The 23467-nt window shown below is 42.8% G+C and overlaps 1 protein-coding gene across 2 annotated transcripts in view; it reads left to right on the forward strand.

The window, feature by feature from the left end:
• abca12 (ATP-binding cassette, sub-family A (ABC1), member 12) overlaps window positions 1–23467 on the forward strand; it is a 275097-nt gene that overhangs the window by 159205 nt on the left and 92425 nt on the right. For both annotated transcript variants that reach the window (XM_039755332.1, XM_039755333.1), the window contains 7 exons: window positions 3807–3974; window positions 5926–6115; window positions 12543–12682; window positions 16357–16473; window positions 17905–17995; window positions 20277–20456; window positions 21663–21972. In XM_039755332.1, the coding sequence (XP_039611266.1) occupies window positions 3807–3974; window positions 5926–6115; window positions 12543–12682; window positions 16357–16473; window positions 17905–17995; window positions 20277–20456; window positions 21663–21972 (1196 nt within the window). The remainder of the gene's footprint in view (window positions 1–3806; window positions 3975–5925; window positions 6116–12542; window positions 12683–16356; window positions 16474–17904; window positions 17996–20276; window positions 20457–21662; window positions 21973–23467) is intronic.

The following is a 23467-nucleotide window of genomic DNA, read 5'->3' on the forward strand; positions in this document are numbered from 1 at the left end:
GGAAACAAACCCCGGGCAGGGCGCCAGCCCACCGCAGTACATTATTTAAATGAAGTTAAAATTTTATCTGTAAAATGTAATATACATACTTTCATGCATTTCATGGTAAAAATTACAGTGGTGTGAAAAACTATTTGCCCCCTTCCTGATTTCTTATTCTTTTGCATGTTTGTCACACAAAATGTTTCTGATCATCAAACACATGTAACCATTAGTCAAATATAACACAAGTAAACACAAAATGCAGTTTTTAAATGATGGTTTTATTATTTAGGAGAAAAAAATCCAAACCTACATAGCCCTGTGTGAAAAAGTAATTGCCCCCTGAACCTAATAACTGGTTGGGCCACCCTTAGCAGCAATAACTGCAATCAAGCGTTTGCGATAACTTGCAATGAGTCTTTTACAGCTCTGGAGGAATTTTGGCCCACTCATCTTTGCAGAATTGTTGTAATTCAGCTTTATTTGAGGGTTTTCTAGCATGAAGCGCCTTTTTAAGGTCATGCCATAGCATCTCAATTGGATTCAGGTCAGGACTTTGACTAGGCCACTCCAAAGTCTTCATTTTGTTTTTCTTCAGCCATTCAGAGGTGGATTTGCTGGTGTGTTTTGGGTCATTGTCCTGTTGCAGCACCCAAGATCGCTTCAGCTTGAGTTGACAAACAGATGGCGGACATTCTCCTTCAGGATTTTTGGTAGACAGTAGAATTCATGGTTCCATCTATCACAGCAAGCCTTCCAGGTCCTGAAGCAGCAAAACAACCCCAGACCATCACACTACCACCACCATATTTTACTGTTGGTATGATGTTCTTTTTCTGAAATGCTGTGTTCCTTTTACGCCAGATGTAACGGGACATTTGCCTTCCAAAAGTTCAACTTTTGTCTCATCAGTCCACAAGGTATTTTCCCAAAAGTCTTGGCAATCATTGAGATGTTTCTTAGCAAAATTGAGACGAGCCCTAATGTTCTTTTGCTTAACAGTGGTTTGCGTCTTGGAAATCTGCCATGCAGGCCGTTTTTGCCCAGTCTCTTTCTTATGGTGGAGTCGTGAACACTGACCTTAATTGAGGCAAGTGAGGCCTGCAGTTCTTTAGACGTTGTCCTGGGGTCTTTTGTGACCTCTTGGATGAGTCGTCTCTGCGCTCTTGGGGTAATTTTGGTCAGCCGGCCACTCCTGGAAGGTTCACCACTGTTCCATGTTTTTGCCATTTGTGGATAATGGCTCTCACTGTGGTTCACTGGAGTCCCAAAGCTTTAGAAATGGCTTTATAACCTTTACCAGACTGATAGATCTCAATTACTTCTGTTCTCATTTGTTCCTGAATTTCTTTGGATCTTGGCATGATGTCTAGCTTTTGAGGTGCTTTTGGTCTACTTCTCTGTGTCAGGCAGCTCCTATTTAAGTGATTTCTTGATTGAAACAGGTGTGGCAGTAATCAGGAAATTGAACTCAGGTGTGATACACCACAGTTAGGTGATTTTTGAACAAGGGGGCAATTACTTTTCACACAGGGCCATGTAGGTTTGGATTTTTTCTCCCTAAATAATAAAAACCATCATTTAAAAACTGCATTTTGTGTTTACTTGTGTTATATTTGACTGATGGTTAAATGTGTTTGATGATCAGAAACATTTTGTGTGACAAACATGCAAAAGAATAAGAAATCGGGAAGGGGGCAAATAGTTGTTCACACCACTGTATATCAAGTATACATCCTAGTAGCTAGGATAGCTCTTGGAAATCTAAAGTCATCATCTGTAAATACGAGGCACTCCCTTCTATTGAATTGAATTCCATTACTGTTATTGAATGGTACAATGAGATTCAATATGCAAATCCTCCAGAAACTTATTTTCCTATAAAATGATGATGAATAATAATTTTTAATAATAATATGATGATGATGATGATGATAAAAAACAATGACAAATATACAATGTGAAAGCATTAGTACAATACACAGGTACATATATTGCAAATGGTTCATAAAGTGGCTCAGCCTGTGCAGTATTATAACTGTATCACAAGTTTCCAGTGAGGTGATTTGTACTAATAAGTCCAGACAGTTCTACCAGGAGCTCTTGATGGACTGATTGATTGTGTTTAGAGCTCTTGGGATGAAACTGTACAGTAATCACCAGAATAATGCAAATAATTAGTAAAAGTAACAATATTCACACAAAGAAAAGAATCAAAAATGAACCAAAAAAGGGAATTTGAACACCTTTTGGAGGGGAACCTCAGCTGAACCATAAAATAAACAGCACACAAAGGTACAAAACCGGTGGTTAAGCTTGAATAAACATCTGCAGTGGGTGATGGGTTTAAATACTGGTTTCTCCCAGAAGGGGCGTGGCTTTTTGGGTTGGACAGGAAGTGAGGTCAGTCGTCATCTGAACTTCTTCTTGGAGCCGTGAAGATGTCCCATTTGTGCATATGCCTGACAGTATTTATATATATATATAAGGGCGGCACAGTGGTAGCGCTGTTGCCTCTCTGTTAGGAGACCTGGGGTTCGCTTCCATGTGTCCTCCCTGTGTGGAGTTTGCATGTTCTCTCCATGTCTGCGTGGGTTTCCTCCCACAGTCCAGAGACAGGCAGGTTGGTGTGTGTGTGTGTGTGTGTGTGACCTGCGATGGGCTGGCATCCTGCCTGGGGTTTGTTTCCTGCCTTGTGTCCTGTGTTGGCGGGGATTGGCTCCAGCAGAGCCCCGTAACCCTGTACTTAGGATATAGCGGGTTGGATAATGGATGGCTATATATATATATATGCTGTCCGGCATATGCACTAATGGGACATCACTAAGTGTACAAGGGAAAAAGCTTTGGGGATCCACCCTGTACACTATGAAATATTTTACAAGAATGAGTAATCACAAATGACCACAGCTAACACACACGTAAACATGAACTAAACTGAAGAGAAACGGCAGGTGGGTCAGCAGGAAGGGCGTGTTTTAGGGCAGGAAGTGGAAGTGAGGTCATCATCATGGGCGGCAACTGAGAAAAGGATTGGAAGCGGAAGTGATGTGTTCACCAACACCCGGTCTGAGTTAATTTCCTTTGACTGCCCCCCTAAGCGCATGTGTGACTATATACAAAGTATGTATATATATATAGTGACAGATTGGGGGCGCTGTCGTCCCCTTGAACCCTCAGACCAGGCGCCAGACACCAGATAAAAGTCCAAATATTGCATTTATTATAATAATAATGGGCACAAAGCACCCTCCACTCCACAATATTCATAAAACTGCTAGGATCTCCCACAGTCCTTTTATATTCCCTGACCCGGAAGTGCTTCCAATCCTCCCAGTCCATGTGACTCTTATCACTTCCGGGTCAGATTAAAACTCTTCTTTCCTTCAGCCCGGAAGTATGTCATCTCCTCTGTCCCCGTGACTGGGAATTACTTCCGGGCTATATGGACGATATAAGTCTCTGAGCCTCCCTGCAGCGTCCCCTGGTGGCCCACATGGTATCCAGCAGGGCTGTGCATTAAAACTCCAAGGTCCACGAGGCCCTGCTGGAATTCGGGGCACCTCCATGTTGCAGGGAGGGCTCCATCTGGTGGCCTGGGGGTATTGGCCGGGATAAATGGCCAGCCATATGCCACTATATATATATATATATATGTGTGTGTGTGTGTGTGTGTGTGTGTGTGTGTGTGTGTGTGTGTATGTGTGTGTGTATAAAGTATATGTGCAGATATTATAAATATGGTAAATAATACAAGTACTGCCTACTGCAAATAGTGCTTTTTTGTTTTCTGAACATTTAATTTTTTGAACTTTTCTTTACAGCTTATGTTGCCAACAGAACTGCAAAGGTACATTGACATCATTATTCAGCTCCTGCTGCGCTTATTGGGGATTTTTGAGAACAGCCAGCCATTAATTGCCAGTCTTCAAACCTTTATCACAGAAATACAGCAGCTTAGTGCGACTTCATTGGCATCACAACAGAGAGACGTGAGTCTGTTAAATGTACTCTGGCCTCGTGTGTCTTTTGCAGCTGTAATATAGTGCCTTTCATATCTATTGATCTTTCACATCTGTCTGTCTCTTTATAGTATACAGTATAGTGCCTTTCAAATACATTTATTTTTCATATAATGACTTTCATGTCTATCTATCTGCAATATGACATAGTGTGGTATCTAATAATAATAATAACAGAGATGTTGTATGCTGACATTATGTAATACATGGATGTCCTGCAGACTCTGCACAGAGAATAACCTAAAATCAGGTGAAAAACTAAATTTGATTAAGTGGGTCTGAGAAAGTTAAAAAGCTGTCTGAAGACCAGAAAACATTAACTGTCAAAGATCCACTTTATAATAAAACAGTGCCATCTGTGTGTGTGTCCATTCCCTTTTGAGAATTCTGATTGGTCAGTTTGGCTTTGGAGGCTCATGGGTAGTGATGATGGCAGGATACATTCAATTCCTGATTGGGACTTAGCTCAAATGGTGCATTTCAACAACAACAAAGTGAGTAACTTACTGACCGATGTTGGGTCACTAAGCACTAACGGGCGCAACTTGAGTTACCGTCTCAGACACAAACACGAAAGTTTTCACAACGGGTATTGGGAGCCCGTCTGCCATTGGTGGTGGTTAAAAAGTGGATAGGAGATGAGTGGGACCTGTAGAGGGTGTAGCAGCATCCCCAAACCCCAGGCACAACCACACAGAAACAAGTCTATCTATCGTTATATAGTGCCTTTCACATATCTATCTATCTATCTATCTATCTATCTATCTATCTATCTAACTATCTATCTATCTATCTATCTATCTATCTATCTATCTATCTATCTATCTATCTATCTATCTATCTATCTATCTATCATATAGTGCCTTTCCCATAAAATAGAGTGTGTACATCATATTCATCACTTGTGAGATTTAATAATTTAATAACACACATTACAATAACGCCTCGGCACCATGAATTACATGTCAGTCATCATTTAGCTGGTTTGGCTGCATTTCCCTACTTAATGAAGGGCGTCTCCAAGATTTCTCATTATGTTTATTCAAATATTCCAAAATCCAAAAACATCCACAATCTGAAACAGTTCTGGTCTCGGGCATTTTGAATTAGGGATGCTCTGTGAAGCCAATAGAAAAAAAAAAGTATAATCGAAAATAAAATTGACAGCAATGTCTGGCTGTGTCAAGTCTTAGAAAGTTTACTGAACGTCAGCAATGTCAAAAACGGATGTTGGCCTGGATGGCTTTTTGGTTTAAGCATCGTCTTCGACGTCCAGCTGAAACGGCCCCAAGCCTCTTTCCGACATGTCTCGGGCTTCTTATCGACACTCTCTCGGTCCCTCAGGTGGGCCATTACTTACGTGACATTACACACATGTGATCGGCCAGTCATCCTGGTGATGGGTGGCTCTGCCCTAAGGTTTTGATCCTGGTACATACCCTTACAAAAATCTTATTGTCTCCCTTTTTTTTCCACCATTAAGTGGTAAACTGACTGACCATTTTAAACTAAAAGCTCTGTAAATCTGCTGGAAAACAAAACAGAGGCATTAAAATCATAAGTCGCTGCTACAATACAGGAAGAGTGCGTGAAAGTATTTGGATCACAAATCATTAGACCGTACGAGAGGATGCCGTCAGTGTAAATTTCCTCTGGACGTTATTAGTTAGTTCAATTGCCGGAAGGGTCCAGTAAATTCCTTGATTAATCAGTTCCATTATAGGCCTTCATGGTTTATTTGAGCAAACTCATCAGCTTAATAAAAGCAGTCTGCAGTTTCAAACTAAAACGCCGGTTTTACTTTCCAGGTTAACTAGGATGTGGTGCTGCCAGTACCCCTCGTTCCCCTGTGCAGAGTGAAGGTGACGCCTGTGACATCACATAATCTTTTTTTTTCTTTTCTTTTCTTGCTTCATTGCAGATGTTTGCAAGCAGTCGGGCTGCGTCGTTTCCATCATTTAGTAGCATCTCGGCAGCCTTGTGCTCCAACGGTGTCATCTCACTGTTTGCCATGCCCAACATTGCTGAAAGTGTGGGCTCTCAGCCTTCTACGCAGAGCAACATGAGCACCGAGCAGCTCTTGCAGAAGTTTGATATTCCGAATGATACAAGTAAGGAAAGAAACTCGCATGCCTTTTGTTATGTCACACTTGTATTCATTCATTTTCAGTCATTACCTATCTGTCAGACCACTGGGGTGCGTACGGCGGCCCCAACCCGACGCAGACAGGCAGCGACTCAAGTGCAGCACACAGAGCTGGGGAGCGCTTTTCAGTACACCGCGTCTGTCTGTCTGTCTCTCTCTTTCTCTCAGTCCTTCCACCTCCACTTCCTCTCTGGCAAGCTTTGTCTTTCACCCCCCCTCCCGACTCTGGCTCCTCAGCTCCTTTTTCATCATGTGGTTCATCAGCAGTACCTGGAATCACTCCCGTGTGTGACGGAAGTTCAAGGTGAGGCTCTGCTGCTCCCCCTGGTGGCCCCTACGGAAACCGAACAGGGCTGAGCCAAACTCCAACTCCCAGCATGCCCTGCGGGAATCCATGGGGCCAGAGCCGCCCAGGTGGGCTGCCCTATAGCATCCCAGAGCGGAGGCAGTGCCTCGCAGATGCTCTCTAACCCCAGTCCTTCCATCCAGCTGGCGTCCCGGCCGGGTAATGGCCGTGGCCGCCGATCACGACATGTTAAAGTCACTTTTAGGAGATGAGAATACTGTGAAGCACATAAAAATGGGCTGGGGGAAGCCGAATGTTTGCTCGAGGGACACCAGCCTAGAACTTCCTGATGTGGCTCTTGGGAGTCCTTAGATACCCTTAAAGGACTGTGGTTTTACTGCAGAGTTCATAAAGCTATCTCGTAGATGAGCCACAGGCCGTCTTCTCTGTTATTTTGTGTGGAGCTGCTTGGTTTCTGGTTTCTCCCACCTCCAGAAAGTTACGACGAGAAATGCATCAGGCTGTCATTCATTTGGCCTGCGTCATCTGCTTGCACTCACCATGAGGTTAGTCCAGGGGTCCTCAATCCCAGTCCTGGAGAGCCGCAGTGGCTGCAGGTTTTTGTTCTGACCTGGTTGCTTAACTCTTTCGGGGCTGACGTCGACTTTTGTCAAAAGGAGGAGTTGACGGTGGTAATCGGCTGTCAACTGTAACAAAACCAACTATTATCTTTTAGTTGGACTCTCATTGCTAAAAGGAAAGTACAGGGAGTGCAGAATTATTAGGCAAGTTGTATTTTTGAGGATTAATTTTAATATGGAACAAACACAGTGCTATCAGTCAATCCAAAATGTTAATAAACCTGAAACCTGAATGTTTCACACTGGAAATGTGAGTGTGAACATCATCAGGGGAATACATATGTGCGCACAATTATTAGGCAACTATTAGTGTGCAGATTTATTATGCAACTAAAGGAAAAATGAAAATTTTCCCATCTCACTTGTTTATTTTCATCTGTTATAGTGAGAATAATAAACAAACACCTCAAAATTTACAAATAAACATCTCTGACATTTCAAAATCAATCAATCAATCAATCAATGACCAATATAGCCATCCTTCTTTCCAATAACAGTCATAAGCCTTTCCATTCATGGAGTCTGTCAGTTTCTTGATCTGTTGACGATCAGCTTTTTGTGGAGCAGTGACTACAGCCTCCCAGACACTCTTCAGAGAGGTGTATTGTTTTTCTCCCCGTAAATCTAGCGTTTAAGAAGTGCCCACAAGTTCTCGATAGGGTTTAGGTCAGATGAGGAAGGGGCCATGTCATTATTCCTTCATCTTTAAGGCCTTTACTGGCTGGCCACGCAGTGGAGAACTTCGATGCAAGTGATGGAGCATTGGCCTGCATAAAAATCATGGTCTTTTCCTGTATCACTGTTTGAAGAAAGTGTCTTCGAAAAACTGGCAGTAGGTTTGGGAGTTGATTTTGAGTTCATCTTCAATGCAAAAAGGTCCAACTAGCTCATCTTTAAAAATACCAGCTCATACCAGTACCCCACGTTGGAGTGGAGCTCTGTGCCCATTACTGATCCACAGGTCCATCCATCTGGTCCATCAAGAGTCACTCTCATCTCATCGGTCCATAAAACCTTTGAAAAAAATCTGTCTTCAGATATTTCTTGGCCCAGTTTTGACGTTTCAACTTATGTTTCTTGTTCAGTGGTGGTTGGGTTTCAGCCCTCCTTACCTTGGCCATGTCTTTGAGCACTGAACACCTTGTACTTCTGGGCACTCCAGGTAGGTTGCAGCTCTGGAATATGAAAGTACTGGAGGATAATGGGTTCCTGGTAGCTTCACGTTTGATTCTTCTCAAATCTTTGGCAGCTAATTTGCGTCTTTTGTTCTCAACACGTTTCTTGCGACCCTGTTGACTATTTGCAACAAAATGTTTGATGGTTCTGTGATCACACACCAATATCTTAGCAATTCCAAAAGTGCTGCATCCCTCTGAAAGACTTTTTACAATTTTTGACTTTTCAGAGTCAGTTAAATCTCTTTTTTGGCCCATTTTGCCTGAGGAAAACTAGCTGCCTAATAATTCTGCACACCTTGATATAGGGTGTTGATCTCCTTAGGCCACACCCTCCCTCATTACACAAATACACATCACCTGACGTGCTTAAATCCAATAAGCATTCAAGTTAATACAGCTTGGAGTTGGAATATACGCATTAAAAATGATGATATGGTCAAAATACTCACTTGCCTAATAATTGTGCACACAGTGTAGATTCATTGGTTTGACTGAGATTTCCTGGGCTTGCATGAATAGCAAGGCACAAACAACAGCAGAAATGGGACTGACATCTGGCAAGAGATCAAAGCAAATGCGTAATGCACAATACTCCACTGGCGGCGTTTTGCCTATTCTCTCTGAACTGGATTATGACTTGTCGGACTCCGATTTTGATACAAGTGATCGAAAACGAATGTGAGGGTCCAGCTTCAGCTGATTGGTCCCCAGTTAATTGTGGTACTGACAATGCTCACCAGGTAGGACTGCCACTTAACAATAAGAAGAAGTAGAAACCAGATTGCAATGCACTGCGACCGTGATCATTGCCGCTGCTGCTGCCCCAGCCATGCATACTGGCAGCCACAACATACAGCAATAGATATTTTATGATGATTTCTGTGTGAAATTCTTTTCTTTTGGAAAAGATATTCAGCCCTCAAAGGGTTAATTAGAAAGCAATTCTTGCCAATAAAGCACAAACAAGCTATGAAATTAAATGAACTCTGCTATGTGAGCTCATTCTCATATCCTCGATTTTTTCTTTCCCTTTCTATCATGCAAATGATTTGAAGGCTAAAATGGACGAGTAATTCTCAGTCCTTCACTTTTTTCTCTTCATTTTTCTTCCAAGTATTTAATTAAATTAATTTAATTAACCCTAACCCCTAACCCTATTCCCCTTTGCCAGGAAAAAGAACATTCATAATAAACTGGCAAAGGTGGATAAACCCATTTTTCAAAAATTTCAGCTTTTTTCCAGAAATTGTATTTATGGGATACAGTGTTCCACCTGTGGCTTGACCTATGTGGGGGAAACTAAGAATGCGTTAAGGGACCGCTTTGTACAGCACCTCAGGCTCATCTCGAACCAGAAAAAACAAACAATTTTATATCAACATTTCGCCATACAAGGACATAAACCAGTCATGTTTGGTCTGGAGCAGCAGAGTAACTGGAACAAGACCAGGAGACTGAAGGCGGAGAAGCGATGGATAGTAAATTTGAATACCTTGGTCCCCTTGGGACTAAATGAGAAAGTTAATTAAAAAATTGTTTTTAGGAAAATTATTTATGAACATAATTTTTTTACGGAGGGATTTTTTAAGCAGGATCTAGGGGGTATTTATTTATTTATTTATTTATTTATATATTTATCGAATTATTTATTGACTTATTTATTTATTTATCTATTATTCATTTAATTATTTATTTATTGATTTAGGGAACCGAGTTTTATTGGGGGACTTATTTAATGATTTTTTTGATTTATGATTTTTTTTTTTTTAATTTTCTTAGTTGGGAGGGTGGTAAATTATAAAAACTTTTTGGGGGGACGGACGTTTGGGTTGAAGGGATTATTAATTTTAGCAAGATTTTTAGGAATCTTGATTTTATTAATACCCCCAAAAAAACACCTTTTAGTAATAACCCAAAAATCTTTTTATGGGCTTTGATTTTTCACAAGGTCGATTTGAACTTAGGATATTTTAAGAATTTTATTCGAAATTTTTTTAAAAAAAGCTTTTTTAACATCTTAGGAGGGGTGGAGGAGGAAAAAACAGAAAGAAAAATTATAAGTTTAAAACGGGACAAGTGTACCAGTGCCTGCCAGTAATGGCCATATCCCCTACCCTAAGCCTAACCCTAATTAAATAGTGCAGCTAAATACACACAGATGTAAATGTAAAGAAGCTAAATGGAGAAATGCTGCTCTCTCTTGTCATTTGCATGTTATTGATAATAAGGAGCAATTCAAATAGCTGTTTAAGACCAAATGAAGCAATAAGGGCTCAAAATCACTAAAGTGAAGCACAAGTGTTACTTTAGCAATAAGTGCTTTTTATTAAGCAACTGGGTCGGAGCAAAAACCTGCAGCCACTGCGGCTCTCCAGGACCACCGTGATTGAGGACCCCTGGGTTAGTCAGTCAGTCAGTCAGTCATTGTCCAACCCGCTATATCCTAACACAGGGTCTGGATTACTGGAGCCAATCCCAGCCAGCGCAGGGCGCAAGACAGGAACAAATCCCCGGGCAGGGCGCCAGCCCACCTCAGGGCACACACACACACACATATTCACACACCAAGCACACACTCGGGACAATTTAGAATCACCAATGCGCCTCACCTGCATGTCTTTGGACTGTGAGAGGAAACCCACACTGACACGGGGAGAACATGCAAACTTGGAGGACCTGGGAAGCGAACCCCAGGTTTCCTTACTGCGAAGTAGCAGAGTTACCACTGTGCCACCTTGCTGCCGCCCACCATGAGGTTGCCAATCACAAAGGTGCCACCACGGTGGGACAGGATGGGAGGAGAGAGAGAGAGAGAGAGAGCTGTACTGTACTGCCAGGAGCAGGAGAGGTCATGCATAAGCCGGTAAAGAAACCAAGGGTCCACTAGGGGGCAGTACATACCAGTTATAAGAAGGGGCACTGGCACAATTTTGAAGTGCACTGTGGATGGAAGATTACTCACTAGGGGGCAGGCGAGCCAGCATCTGGTAGCAATTCTCTCCAAAGGATGACAAATGAGAGGACATCAGAGGTGGCAAGACCTCCTGGCCACTAGTGGGCACAAATTTCGAGGAAGATACTTTTTCATTTGAATTCTTGAGGCTAAGTAGTTACCCACAAACAAGTTGCGCCATTTCCATTCAATTGATTCTCAAACTTAATTGTTACCCACAAATGAGTTACACAATTTTCAGTCAATTGATTTTTGAGCTGAATCATTGCTCCAGAATAAGTCACGCGATTTTCATTTAATTTGATTCTCGCGCTAAATCGTTAGCCACCAAGGAGTCGTAAGATCCTCATTAATTTAATTCTCGAACTGAACGTGTTGCCGATTCCCGTTCACTTGATTTGTGAACTGAATTATTACCCACAAATGAGTCACACAATTGTTCTTCATTTGAATTCTTGAGGTTAAGTAATTACCCACAGAGAGGTTGCACCATTGCCATTCACTCGATTCTCAAACTTAACCGTTGCCCACAAATGTGTTACACGATTTTCGATCCAATTGATTTGCAGACCCCAAAGTGAGTCACACGATTTCCATTTCATTCGATTCTCATGATGAATCGTTAACCACCAGTGAGTCAAAAGATCCTCGTCAATTTAATCCTCGAACTGAACCATTACCCGTGAATGAGCTGCACGTTTCTCGTTTATTAGATTTGTGAACTGAATTGTTCCACACTGCGAGGCAGCAGCGCCACCCACTGCGCCACCACCGTGCTGCCCACATGTAACAATTCCCATGAAAATAACAATCTCTTTAAATTGTATATCCGGTAAACCAAACCCCGGGGTGGGCGAGCGAAGATAAAACGTAACCTTTGCCATGGCAGGTAAATGAATTCTTGGATGGTATATTTATTTTCAAGTCCGCGCAGAACCAGTAAATGTAAACGAGTCCAAAGAGTCAAGTGAATCGACTCACCAAAGCGGGTAGTCTGAAGGACTCAGATCAGTAAAGTGAATTGCGATGCCCGTCACTAGTTTGGGTGGTGAGTCGAGGGGTTCAAATGGTGGGAGTTAGGGGGGCCAGGGTCTGAAGAGAGAGAGAGACAGGAGAGTCCTTTAGGTGGTGTTGTGGTTGGCTAGCGGGTGAGCCAGCCACCCTACTGGGCAGACACGCGTTCAGTCGTTGTTCAGGACTCTCTGTTCTCTTTGTGTTCTTCCCTTCCTTATGTTATTCTGTGCAATAAAAGTGTAAAGTCTATTTACGTGTTGGGTGTGGGGGTCTCCGTTTCATATAACTGCATACTGATGGGTCATTTTTACTTCTTTTAGCGCCATTCTGTAAGAATGTGTTTTTGAACATGGTCAGCACAACCAGTGGAGCGGTGATGTGGGCATTTCTAAAGCCCATGCTGTTGGGCAAGATTCTGTTTACCCCGGATATTCCGGAAACCTGGGCAATCATGCAGAAGGTAAGACGCACACACTACATGGCTGAAACTTCAGTGGGCATTCTGTTCATGTGGACACAGCTGCTTAGCAATGGTTGTGAAGAAACGTTGTGACACTTTGGGTCATGACGGTATGTGCAATCCTCTATGCCAAAGCTGTCGTTTCTATTACAAGGGTTAGAGAGCCAAAGTCTACCACGGGTGTAAGATGCAATGCAACTCTGATGAGATGCCAGTGTGTCTGAAGGCAGTTACTCAGACATCATTTCCTGATTAGTGTTCCACACTGTGTAAAGGCGCTATACAGTGTGACAGTTTAGGGTTTCCTCACACCCTTGTACCCTCAGACACCACATCAGACACCAGATACAAAGTCCAAATAATTATTTATTATATTAATAAAGTGCACAAAGCACACTCTTCTCCACAATTCTCAATAAACAAATACACAATAACCAATCCTCCAAACTCCCAGACACTTAGCCACCTTGCCTCCCAACTCAGCTCGTCCGTCTGGGATTTCCCACAATCCTTTATAGTCCTTGACCCGGAAGTGTTTGTACCTCAGTCCATGTGACTTTCTATCACTTCCGGGTCAGGTAAAAACTTCTCTTTTTCTTCAACCTGGAAGTACGTCATTCCTCCCGTTCACGTCACCAGGACGCACTTCCAGGTTATAGGGCACATATGAGTCTACGAGCCTCACTACAGCGACTCCTTGTGGTCCCCAAGGTATCCAGCAGGGCTGTGTATAAAAACTACAAAGTCAATGAGGCCCTGCTGGAACTCGGGGCACGTCCATGCTGTCGGGAGAGCTCCTCCTGGCGGCCTGGGGGTGAGGGCCGGCAACTCTTGCCGGACATCCATCACAACAGCTTGGCACAGTATCGGCCCAATGAAACACCACTTGACATTCTCACTCACACGTCCGTATTGTCGTAATGTACCAAGAAGAAACACTCACAATATACAAACTCCACGCAGAGGGTGTGCTGCCTGCAACTTGAACCCACCTCTCTGTGCCACCCTGGAACTGAATTCAAGTCCTCAGACCTGTGGGGCAATAGTCCAAAGCACTGTGGCACTCTGGAATTGAGCACTGGTGTGGTTCCTAGATCTGTTTGGCAGCAGTGTACACCACTGTGCCATCCCGGAATTGAATCCAGTTCTATAGATCTGTGTTTCAGTAGTCGAAGCAACTGTGCCATCCTGGAGTTGAACCCAGGTCCCTGGATAGGTGTGGCAGTAGTCCAAACCACTGTGCTACCATAGAATGGAGCCCCAGTTTCTAGATCTATTTGGTGGCAGCTCATACTTCTGTGCCCCTCTGGAATTGAATCCAGGTCCCTCGATAGATGTGGCAGTAGTCCAAACCGCTTTGCCACCCTGGAATTGAGCCCCACTTTCTATACATCTTTGGCAGAAGTGTACACCATTGTGCCACCCTGGCATTGAATCAATGTTCCTAGATATGTGTTACAGTAGTCCAAACCAGTGTGCCACCCTGGCATTGATCCAAGGTCCCTGGATAGGTGTGGCAGTAGTCCAAACTACTGTGCCATCTTGTTTTTTTTTTTAGATGTGTGTTCTTATTGTGTATTGTCAATCTGTGAACCAAAGAATTGCCTTTGCTCATGCATCCATTTTCCAGGTCATTTGTCCTGGTAGGCATTACATTGGCATGTAAGCGTTCTGTTGATTTTACTGCCCTACAGGATTACAGAAACCTTTGGCAGTATATCTGGGGTCTAAAAAGTAAGACATGTCCACACCAGGGTGGCTCAGATGACCGTTTTGTGGTCCAAGTTCCAGTTTTACTTGCCATAACGTATGTGACATGACACAGCATGACACTATCAGACCTCTTAATTCAATTCAGGGGTTGCTGGGGGGCCGAATGAGGAGAATTGACAAAGACGTGGGGAGAACATGCAAACCCCACAAAAGCTAGAAATCCGGAGGATGATTTTAACCCAGAGCCCGGAGTTTGTCAGGCAGCAGTGGCTATTCATAAAAATGATTATCAGTTTGACTAAAGTGACAGAAGAGGTTCATAAATCAATAAAGTGTGCTGAAGATGGCATCCACTGTTCACCATCACGTTTATAACACATGCAGCCCCCCAGTGGTAAGAAATACAACAACAACATTTATTTCTATAGCACATTTTCATACAAACAGTAGCTCAAAGTGCTTTACATATTAAAGAATAGAAAAATGAAAGACACAATTATAAAACAAAATAAATCAACATTAACATCGAATAAGAGTAAGGTTCAATGGCCAGGGGGGACAGAAAAAACAAAAAAACTTCAGACGGCTGGAGAAAAAATAAAATCTGTAGGGATTTCAGACCATGAGACCCCCAGTCCCCTCTGGGCATTCTACCTAACATAAATGAAACAGTCCTCTTTGGATTTAGGATTCTCACGGAAGGGCTCGATGAGGATGATGGTCACGTAGACTTCTGCCTTTTAATCCGTCCATCATTGTTGGAGCATCATGGTGCTTTGAGTAGGTGGAGGTGGCGCAGGTCACCACCACAAAGAAACCGGAAAAAGAAACAGAAAAGAGAGTAGGGGTCAGTACCGATTTTAGAGCCACCATGAATAGTTGTTATGATGAATTGAACATACAGAGTATCAGGATTAAGTTAAATTACGATTAAAATGAAGTTATAAAAAGGCCATGTTACAGTAATGTGTTTTCAGCCGTTTTTTAAAGTGCTCTACTGTATCAGCCTGGTGAATTCCTGTTGGCAGGCTATTCCAGATTTTAGGTGCATAGCAGCAGAAGGCCGCCTGCCTGCCTCACCACTTCTTTTAAGTTTTGTTCTTGGAATTCTAAGAAGACACTCATTTGAGGATCTGAGGTTACAATTTGGAATATAACGGGTCAGACATTCCGATATATAAGATGGGGCGAGATTATTTAAGGCTTTATAAACCATAAGCAGAATTTTAAAGTCAATCCTGAATGACACAGGTAACCAGTGTAGTGACATTAAAACTGGAGAAATGTGTTTGGATTTTCTTTTCCTAGTTAGGATTCTAGCAGCTCCATTCTGCACTCGTTGCAAACGATTTATGTCTTTTTTGGGTAGTCCTGAGAGGAGTGCGTTACAGTAATCTAGTCGACTGAAAACAAACGCGTGAACTAATTTCTCAGCATCTTTCAGTGATATAAGAGGTCTAACTTTACTTATGTTTCTTAAGTGAAAAAATGCTGTCCTAGTGATCTGATTAATATGCGATTTAAAATTCAGATTACAGTCAACAATCACCCCTAAGCTTTTTACCTCCGTCTTGACTTTTAATCCTAACGTATCCAGTTTATTTCTAATAGCCTTATTGTATCCATTATTGCTGATCACTAAAATTTCAGTTTTCTCTTTATTTAACTTGATCAAGTTACTACTCATCCATTCAGAAATACCAGTAAGACATTGTGTTAGTGAATCAATAGAGTCGGGGTCATCAGGTGCTATTGATAAGTGCAGCTGTGTGTCATCAGCATAGCTGTGGTAGCTCACATTGTAACCTGAGATAATCTGACCTAACGGAAGCATGTAGATTGAGAAGAGCAGCGGACCCAGGATAGAGCCTTGTGGAACACCATATCGGATATCATGTGTCTTCGAGAAATGACCAAGCAGTGCCTGATTGACGTGTTTTCTGTTCTTTTTTTTTTTGCAGTCTAATGTCACATTACAAGACCTGTACCAGCTTACCACGTATGCAGATATGTGGATTGGCAATTCATCGAATATTCAGACACTGGTGACTGTGCTGACTCAAATTAAACCTTTGCTGGTAAGTCAGAGCTCACCTGATTTAACAGAATTTGCTCAGAACTATCCGTCCATCCATTTTCTTAACCCGCTTATGTTGGGCAGGGTCGTTGGGAAATTGGAGTCTATCCCACCATGCATTGGGCCCAAGTTAAGAACATTGCCAGGATGGAGCGCCACTCCATCATAGGGTGAACTCAACAGCCCCTCAACAGGGACCAAATTAGCAAAACCGCTTAACCTAATCCAAAGTAATCAGGCTCATCCTGGCACAAGGGTACAAGTCATGGACCAGACTGTGATAGGGTGCCATGGCAGTGGTTGGCATCCAGCATTTGAGGGTTCAAATCCTGTGCCCGGATGTTAACCAGACACGAAGTCTGCACGCTTTCTCTGTGTCTCTGAAGTAGATGAGCGAAGGAGGCCACCAAAAGAATTCTGAAGGAGTGACAAGCTACAGTGGGTCAAATTGGAGAGACGGGGCAGACAGCAACTGTGCCTGGGTACTTCACCAGCTTTATGGGAACATGGCAAAGAAAAACAAACACACACACGGGACATCTTGTAAGAAAGCACATCAGGAACTCCAAAGGTCTGCTAGAAGAAGGTTCTGTGGTCTCTTGAGACCAAAGTTGATCTATTTGGCCTTCAGATTCGAGGCACATCATCGCCACCATGTTGGCATGGCAGTGGCAGTATCAAGCTGTGGGGTTGCTTCTCGAGAGCACGTCCTGGAAGGCTATGTGAGGGGAACACGGAGGCAGCAAAATATCAGGAAAATCCTGGAGTCTGAAAAAAAAACCTGTGCCTTGGGTGAAGACAACGAGTCCAAGCATAAAGCCAAAGCTACACAAGAATGGCTTCAAAACAGCAACGGGAATGTCCTGCAGGGGCCGAGTCAAGAGTCCAGATGGAGAATCTGTGGCAGGACTTGATCAAGGCTGCTCACTCGAGACCACCATGACCCCTGACACAGCTTGAGGAGAAATGGCAGAGCTGGGACAGTCTTGTCCACACAGACTCAAGGCTGTCATGGCTACCATCTACTAAAAACTGACTCAAAGGGGGTGAAAACACCTGTGGTCTGCAGGATCAGAAAATGGATGGATGGATGGATGGATGGATATTTACCAGGACCGCTTTGCAGAGATCTGTTTCCACTTTGACTTTATGTTGGTCGAGGCCACAAAGCCTGGGATTCAATGTTGTAGAACAAGAAAATGGGAGAACATCTGAGGGGGTGTCAGTCATCACTGCTGTTGACCCCCTTGAAGGCACACATTTCTGAAACAAGAGGAGAAGGACGTGGAGGAAAGTCATGGCCATCAGGCAGCTCTACGTGGCTGCACCTCCTATCTGTGTCTCAGGGGGGCTAAGCTGTTGTTGTTTGCAGTCTGTTTCAGTTTTCACTCCCACTGTCCTCTCAGTGTTTCCATTTTCAATTTTCTTGCAGATATTTTTAAAGAATCCAAATGTGCAGAGCTTCATCAGTTTGGAAACGAACATCAACATCACCGACGTGGTACAGAATGCAGAAAAACTGAGTAAGTGGTCTGCTTCAGTTCATCTCTCTTTAGTGTCGCTCTGTCCTACAGGACAAGAAGCTTGTGTGTGTCTGTGACTGGCTTCATTGGTCCAGGATGGCACACGGGTACACTTCTGTTTTCTTTCCCGCATTTTTATCACAAAAGGGCAGCACATCAGCGCAGTAAAACTGCTGCCTTCTGGATCCAAAAGTACGAGTCCTCTCAGGGGGGCTTATCTGCAGGAGGTCCGTCTTTCCATCCACGTCCACAAGCACACCGTTATCTCAGAAATGGCAGAAGTGTTTCTAAATAGAAATCAGGAGAAGTGGAAAAGGAGAGAGTCTAAGTAGAGAGGAAGTTTGCAGCCATAAAATCCTCTAAACCGTAAAGTCCAAAAAAGCAGAAAACTAACGTGAGACGTCTGAGAGTCGGAAAGTTAAAATGAGCAGAAAACAAAGCATTGGACATCCAGAAAGTACTGACTGTGTCCTGAGAGTCACTGTGAACTCACGGCCATGAACCACAAGGAGACACAAGTTACCAACAAATAGGGGCAGCACACACTACAGAAACGGGCATCGACAAAGAACGTGAAAACAAAAAACATTTTAAAATACTTTTGAAATAAACATATAAAGAGCAGAATCTCCAGAGCAAAAAAAGCAATTTCATATAGTGCCTTCCATATCTATCTATCTATCTATCTATCTATCTATCTATCTATCTATCTATCTATCTATCTATCTATCTATCTATCTATCTATCTATCTATCTATCTATCATATAGTGCCTTCCATATCTATCTATCTATCTATCTATCTATCTATCTATCTATCTATCTATCTATCTATTATATAGTGCCTTCCATATCTATCTATCTATCTATCTATCTATCTATCTATCTATCTATCTATCTATATATCTATCTGCCTTCCATATCTATCTATCTATCTATCTATCTATCTATCTATCTATCTATCTATCTATCTATCTATCTATTATATAGTGCCTTCCATATCTATCTATCTATCTATCTATCTATCTATCTATCTATCTATCTATCTATCTATCACAGTGCCTTTCATTATCTATCTATCACTATATAGTGCCTTTCACATCTATCTATCTATAACACATAGGTAGATCTATTCCACACATACATTTGTGTCTCCTGTGCACAGAGCACATCAGACATTTTCAAAGCTACCCTAACCCAATGCCTTTCTGTAACAGCAGATTCTATGTTGACATTCAATGGCATCAATGAATGACGAGTGTTAAACGTGAATGACAGGCTGTCACAGTCACTGTGTGTGCTTTCTGTCCTTCAGTGTTAAGTCAATGTAAGTATGAAAGAATTAGCAGCTGCATTCATGAAAATATGAACTGCAAAATATGCATTTGAAGTAAACGGCGTGTCCCACTCCATCAAACAGACCACTGTTAAGAGAGAGCAGGTGATGAAGAACCACAGGACAAGTGGATTTCCGTGCTCAACACACGTGAATCAACAAATCGGACTAACGACAGCAGTAAAAGCACAGATACAGCCTCACAACATCCACCTTCTGACTGCACGTCTGAATGAATAACTAAAGAAACTGAACATGACGGTCTAACTGGAAATGCAAATATGCAGTGACAAAATGGCCGCCGTGTTTTAACACGTTGTATAGCCACAGACCACAATGCTCACCCAAACTCCGTTTGCTGCTGTTATATCACATAGTCATGCAGTAGTCATAATGACTGAAAGATATCACAGCAGACAGAAGCCCTTCTCAAACACATGGAGCCCAGGAGGTGAGGTGGTCTACGTGTGTGTGTGTGTGTGTGTCTCTGTCTGTCTCACTGCTCATCACAACATGTAAACTAATCATTGAGCTTCAGTTCTCTTGTGCTACTGAGTTCCTGAACTGACAACAGCAATCTTAGCTTTTGATTTTCTCTCAGCGTCTTTTGCTCTCTCCCTGAAACCCCAGCAGTGCTTTAAAACGCATGGACTGGAGGCACCGGTGGCAGGTGTCTCAGGAAGAAACCCTGTGGATGGAGCTTTTCTAGCGCAGCATTTCGCCGCTCTTCACTACGCACTTTTTAACAGGTTGTCCCCAGACACACATTCTTTTGCGGGAATCATGTTGGGTCCCCGAGACTTATGTTGCCAAACCAAAAACGAGGAAAAATGGAGAGACAAGTCTGCATAAAATTACGTTTTTTGGAATACAGTGCTTTTTCGCAATGTCATTTGTCACAAAACTGTTATTTTTTCAATAATTTTAGTTTTTTTTTATTTTTTCAGGTAATTTCAGTGCCATTCTCAGTGCAAATATGGCTTTGCTGAACCAGATGACCACGCTTTGCAAACTGTTGAAGAACATCTCCTCGTGTGTCAACTTTGACCGATACCAAGCCATGAACACCACTGATGCGCTTAATTCTGAGGCCACTAAACTCCTGCAGCATAACAACATATATGCCAGTATGTGAATGAACAGCTATCCACCTAAATAAAAGGATAAGTGTCTGTGTGTTCTTCCAGATGCTATGTCTCTGTCATTCCAACAGATGGCGCATCTCTAACAGTAATCATAAAATGTATTGTATTTGCATTCTAACAGATGACATAATAATAATAATAATAATAATACATTTTATTATAGAACCATTACCATGATCAAAGCACTTATGACCCCAGTCCTTTTTATTCTATAATGCATGCTGTATTAATATGTGTTGCATTTTGCATCCCAACAGATGGAATTGTGACCTGTGTCATTTTTGTCTATTGGCAATAATATGGCAAAATTGTTTTCTTATAGTTTACAATATGTTCTCTATTATTAGTTCTCTATTATGTGTTGCATTTTGCATTCCTACAGATGGCATTAGGACCTTTTGTTTTATCTATCTATCTATCTATCTATCTATCTATCTATCTATCTATCTATCTATCTATCTATCTATCTATCTATCTATGTAGTATATAGTGCCTTTCACTCTATCTATCTATCTATCTATCTATCTATCTATCTATCTATCTATCTATTATATAGTGCCTTTCAAATTTTATCTTTTTAACATAAGGGCAAAATTTATGCATAAAATATGGTCCAAAAATAAGAGTTTTTTTCAAGTCTAGTGGGCTAAACATAGGGGGAAATGCCTAACAGCTCGTGCTGATGAATCAGGACATGCTGGCCAAAAAAATAAATAAATAAAAGTGAAGTGATTGCAAAGCATCCAGGAGTAGTTTTTATGAACACAAGATACTGTAATTAATTAACATCCACTGTATATACCAGGATGGCACGGTGGCGCAGTGGGTAGTGCTGCTGCCTCGCAGTAAGGAGACCAGGGTTTACTTGCCGGGTCCTCCCTGTTTGGAGTTTGCATGTTCTTCCCGTGTCTGCGTGGGTTTCCTCCCACAGTCCAAAGACATGCAGGTGAGGTGCATTGGCGATCCTAAATTGTCCCTAGTGTGTGCCCTGCGGTGGGCTGGTGCCCTGCCTGGGGTTTGTTCCTGCCTTGCGCTGGGATTGGCTCCAGCAGACCCCCTTAACCCTGTAGTTAGGATATAGCAGATAGGACAATGACTGACTGACTGATAATGAATGGATGAATGTATATACCATGAATTTCATCTTCTTGTCATGTTTGCTTCTTCATTTCATTTTATTTGCCACAGGTGTCATTTTTAACATTACACCGCAGAAGAGTCGTCAGAAGAGGTCGGTCGGTTCTCGCCTGCCTCCGCTGGTCAAATACACGATCCGAATGCCCATCAGCAACACCATGAGAACAGACAGACTGAGGGACGTGATGTGGACGCCCGGCCCACACATTTCCGCCTCTCAGTATCAGATTAACAGTCACGGCTTCATTTACCTACAAGAGGACATCGAGAAGGCCATCATCGAGCTGCAAACCGAGAAGGTCATCGATGGCCCTGCTGTGCAGATACAGGCCTTCCCTTATCCTTGCTACACGAGGAACAAGTAAGATCTTCTTTGTTTTTTTTTTTAACTATCAAAACTTTAAAAAAACATCTGCTGTGTTAACCGGTGACCCTGTGAGCCGGTTGTCTCAATCGTTAATTTTTATTTGAGTAAATGAATTTAGTTACGGGAGACGCGTGCTGTTGTGGGTGTGTATCGTTGAAGCAGATTAGGCAGCATGGGCACCCTCAGCCCCGAAGAAGGCAGCAGAATCAGGTTTTATTGTACGGCGCACATACAGACTCAACTCGGATGATCTGAGCCATAAGTGAATACGCCAATCTTGTATTAATTACAATTCTTACCACAATTCACAGCGCCTTTTCTCCTAACAATTTACCCTTCACTATCCGTTTCTTCATTAAAATCCCTTTGGCTCAACGGTCATATTTGTCACCTGTAGGTGAGCGTCACCTAATCACTCCTCCCTAAAAATGAGCTCTTAAAGATCGAGGGCCTTTGGTTAATTAGTTCTCACAACTACTATGGACCCAGTAGAACCCACCAGTACGTAATTAATAATTCAATGAATGTTTACTTGTTGCACTGGCATCTCTTAAGGCTGATGTAATAGACAGGCGTGCCAGTTAGGCGGCAGCACACAGCTTCACTGATAAGGACTTGGCGGGGTGCCTCTTGACTACTTGAAATAAAAGTTCAGCTCCTTAACAATGAATTCTCACATACCGTATATACTTGGGTATAGAAACCCGAAAAATCAATCATAAAATCAGACCCCGACTTACACCCTGTAAAAATGAGCGATATATGCGCCCGACCCGACACGGATTCACACTGGAGGCACGTGTAAAATAAATACACTTTTGTTTTTCTTCAGCTGGAGGGCACGTCTTCCCCGTGTCCCCCACCCTCAACACAGTCCCCAAAGCACCAACACACCACACACTTTCTTCTCCTGCACCACCACCACTCCTCCCAGGCAACCTCATCCTCCTCCACCCGACTCTGGCCGCTGAGTGGTGGTTGCTGACTCCTTTTATTGGACACCCGGAAGTGCTCCAGGTGTTTGATTGCTGACATCCAGCTGCACTGCCAGGTGTGGCGAAACCAGTGCCCAGAAGGGTCCAGCAGCCCCTGCTGCAGCACCCCCTGGCGGTGCCTGCAGAACCCAACATTGCTGCACAGACCTCCGACCCCCATGAAGCCCTGCTGGAGTGCGAGGCACCACTGCAACTCAGGGAGGCTGCCATCTGGTGTCCAGGGGGAGACACTCCTGGAAGATATGCTGCAGGGGCATCCCGGCCGGGCATGGGCCCCAGCTGCCTGCCACAGCCCGTTCAAAAATACGACACTTAATTTTTAAATTTTTTTTTTACATCTTCTTGGCTCCTCCAATCTCACGCCAGTTTCTCAGACACATCAAATTTTGTTCCAGCAGCCCAGTTACTGATTTCTTTCGCTATTTCAATAACTTTTAATTTAAAACCAGCTTCATATTTTCTTCTGATCGAACTCTCCATCGTAATGGATGCTC

The sequence above is a fragment of the Polypterus senegalus genome, chromosome 6 (genome assembly GCF_016835505.1).
Source record: "Polypterus senegalus isolate Bchr_013 chromosome 6, ASM1683550v1, whole genome shotgun sequence".
In the NCBI taxonomy this organism is placed as follows: Eukaryota; Metazoa; Chordata; class Cladistia; order Polypteriformes; family Polypteridae; genus Polypterus; species Polypterus senegalus.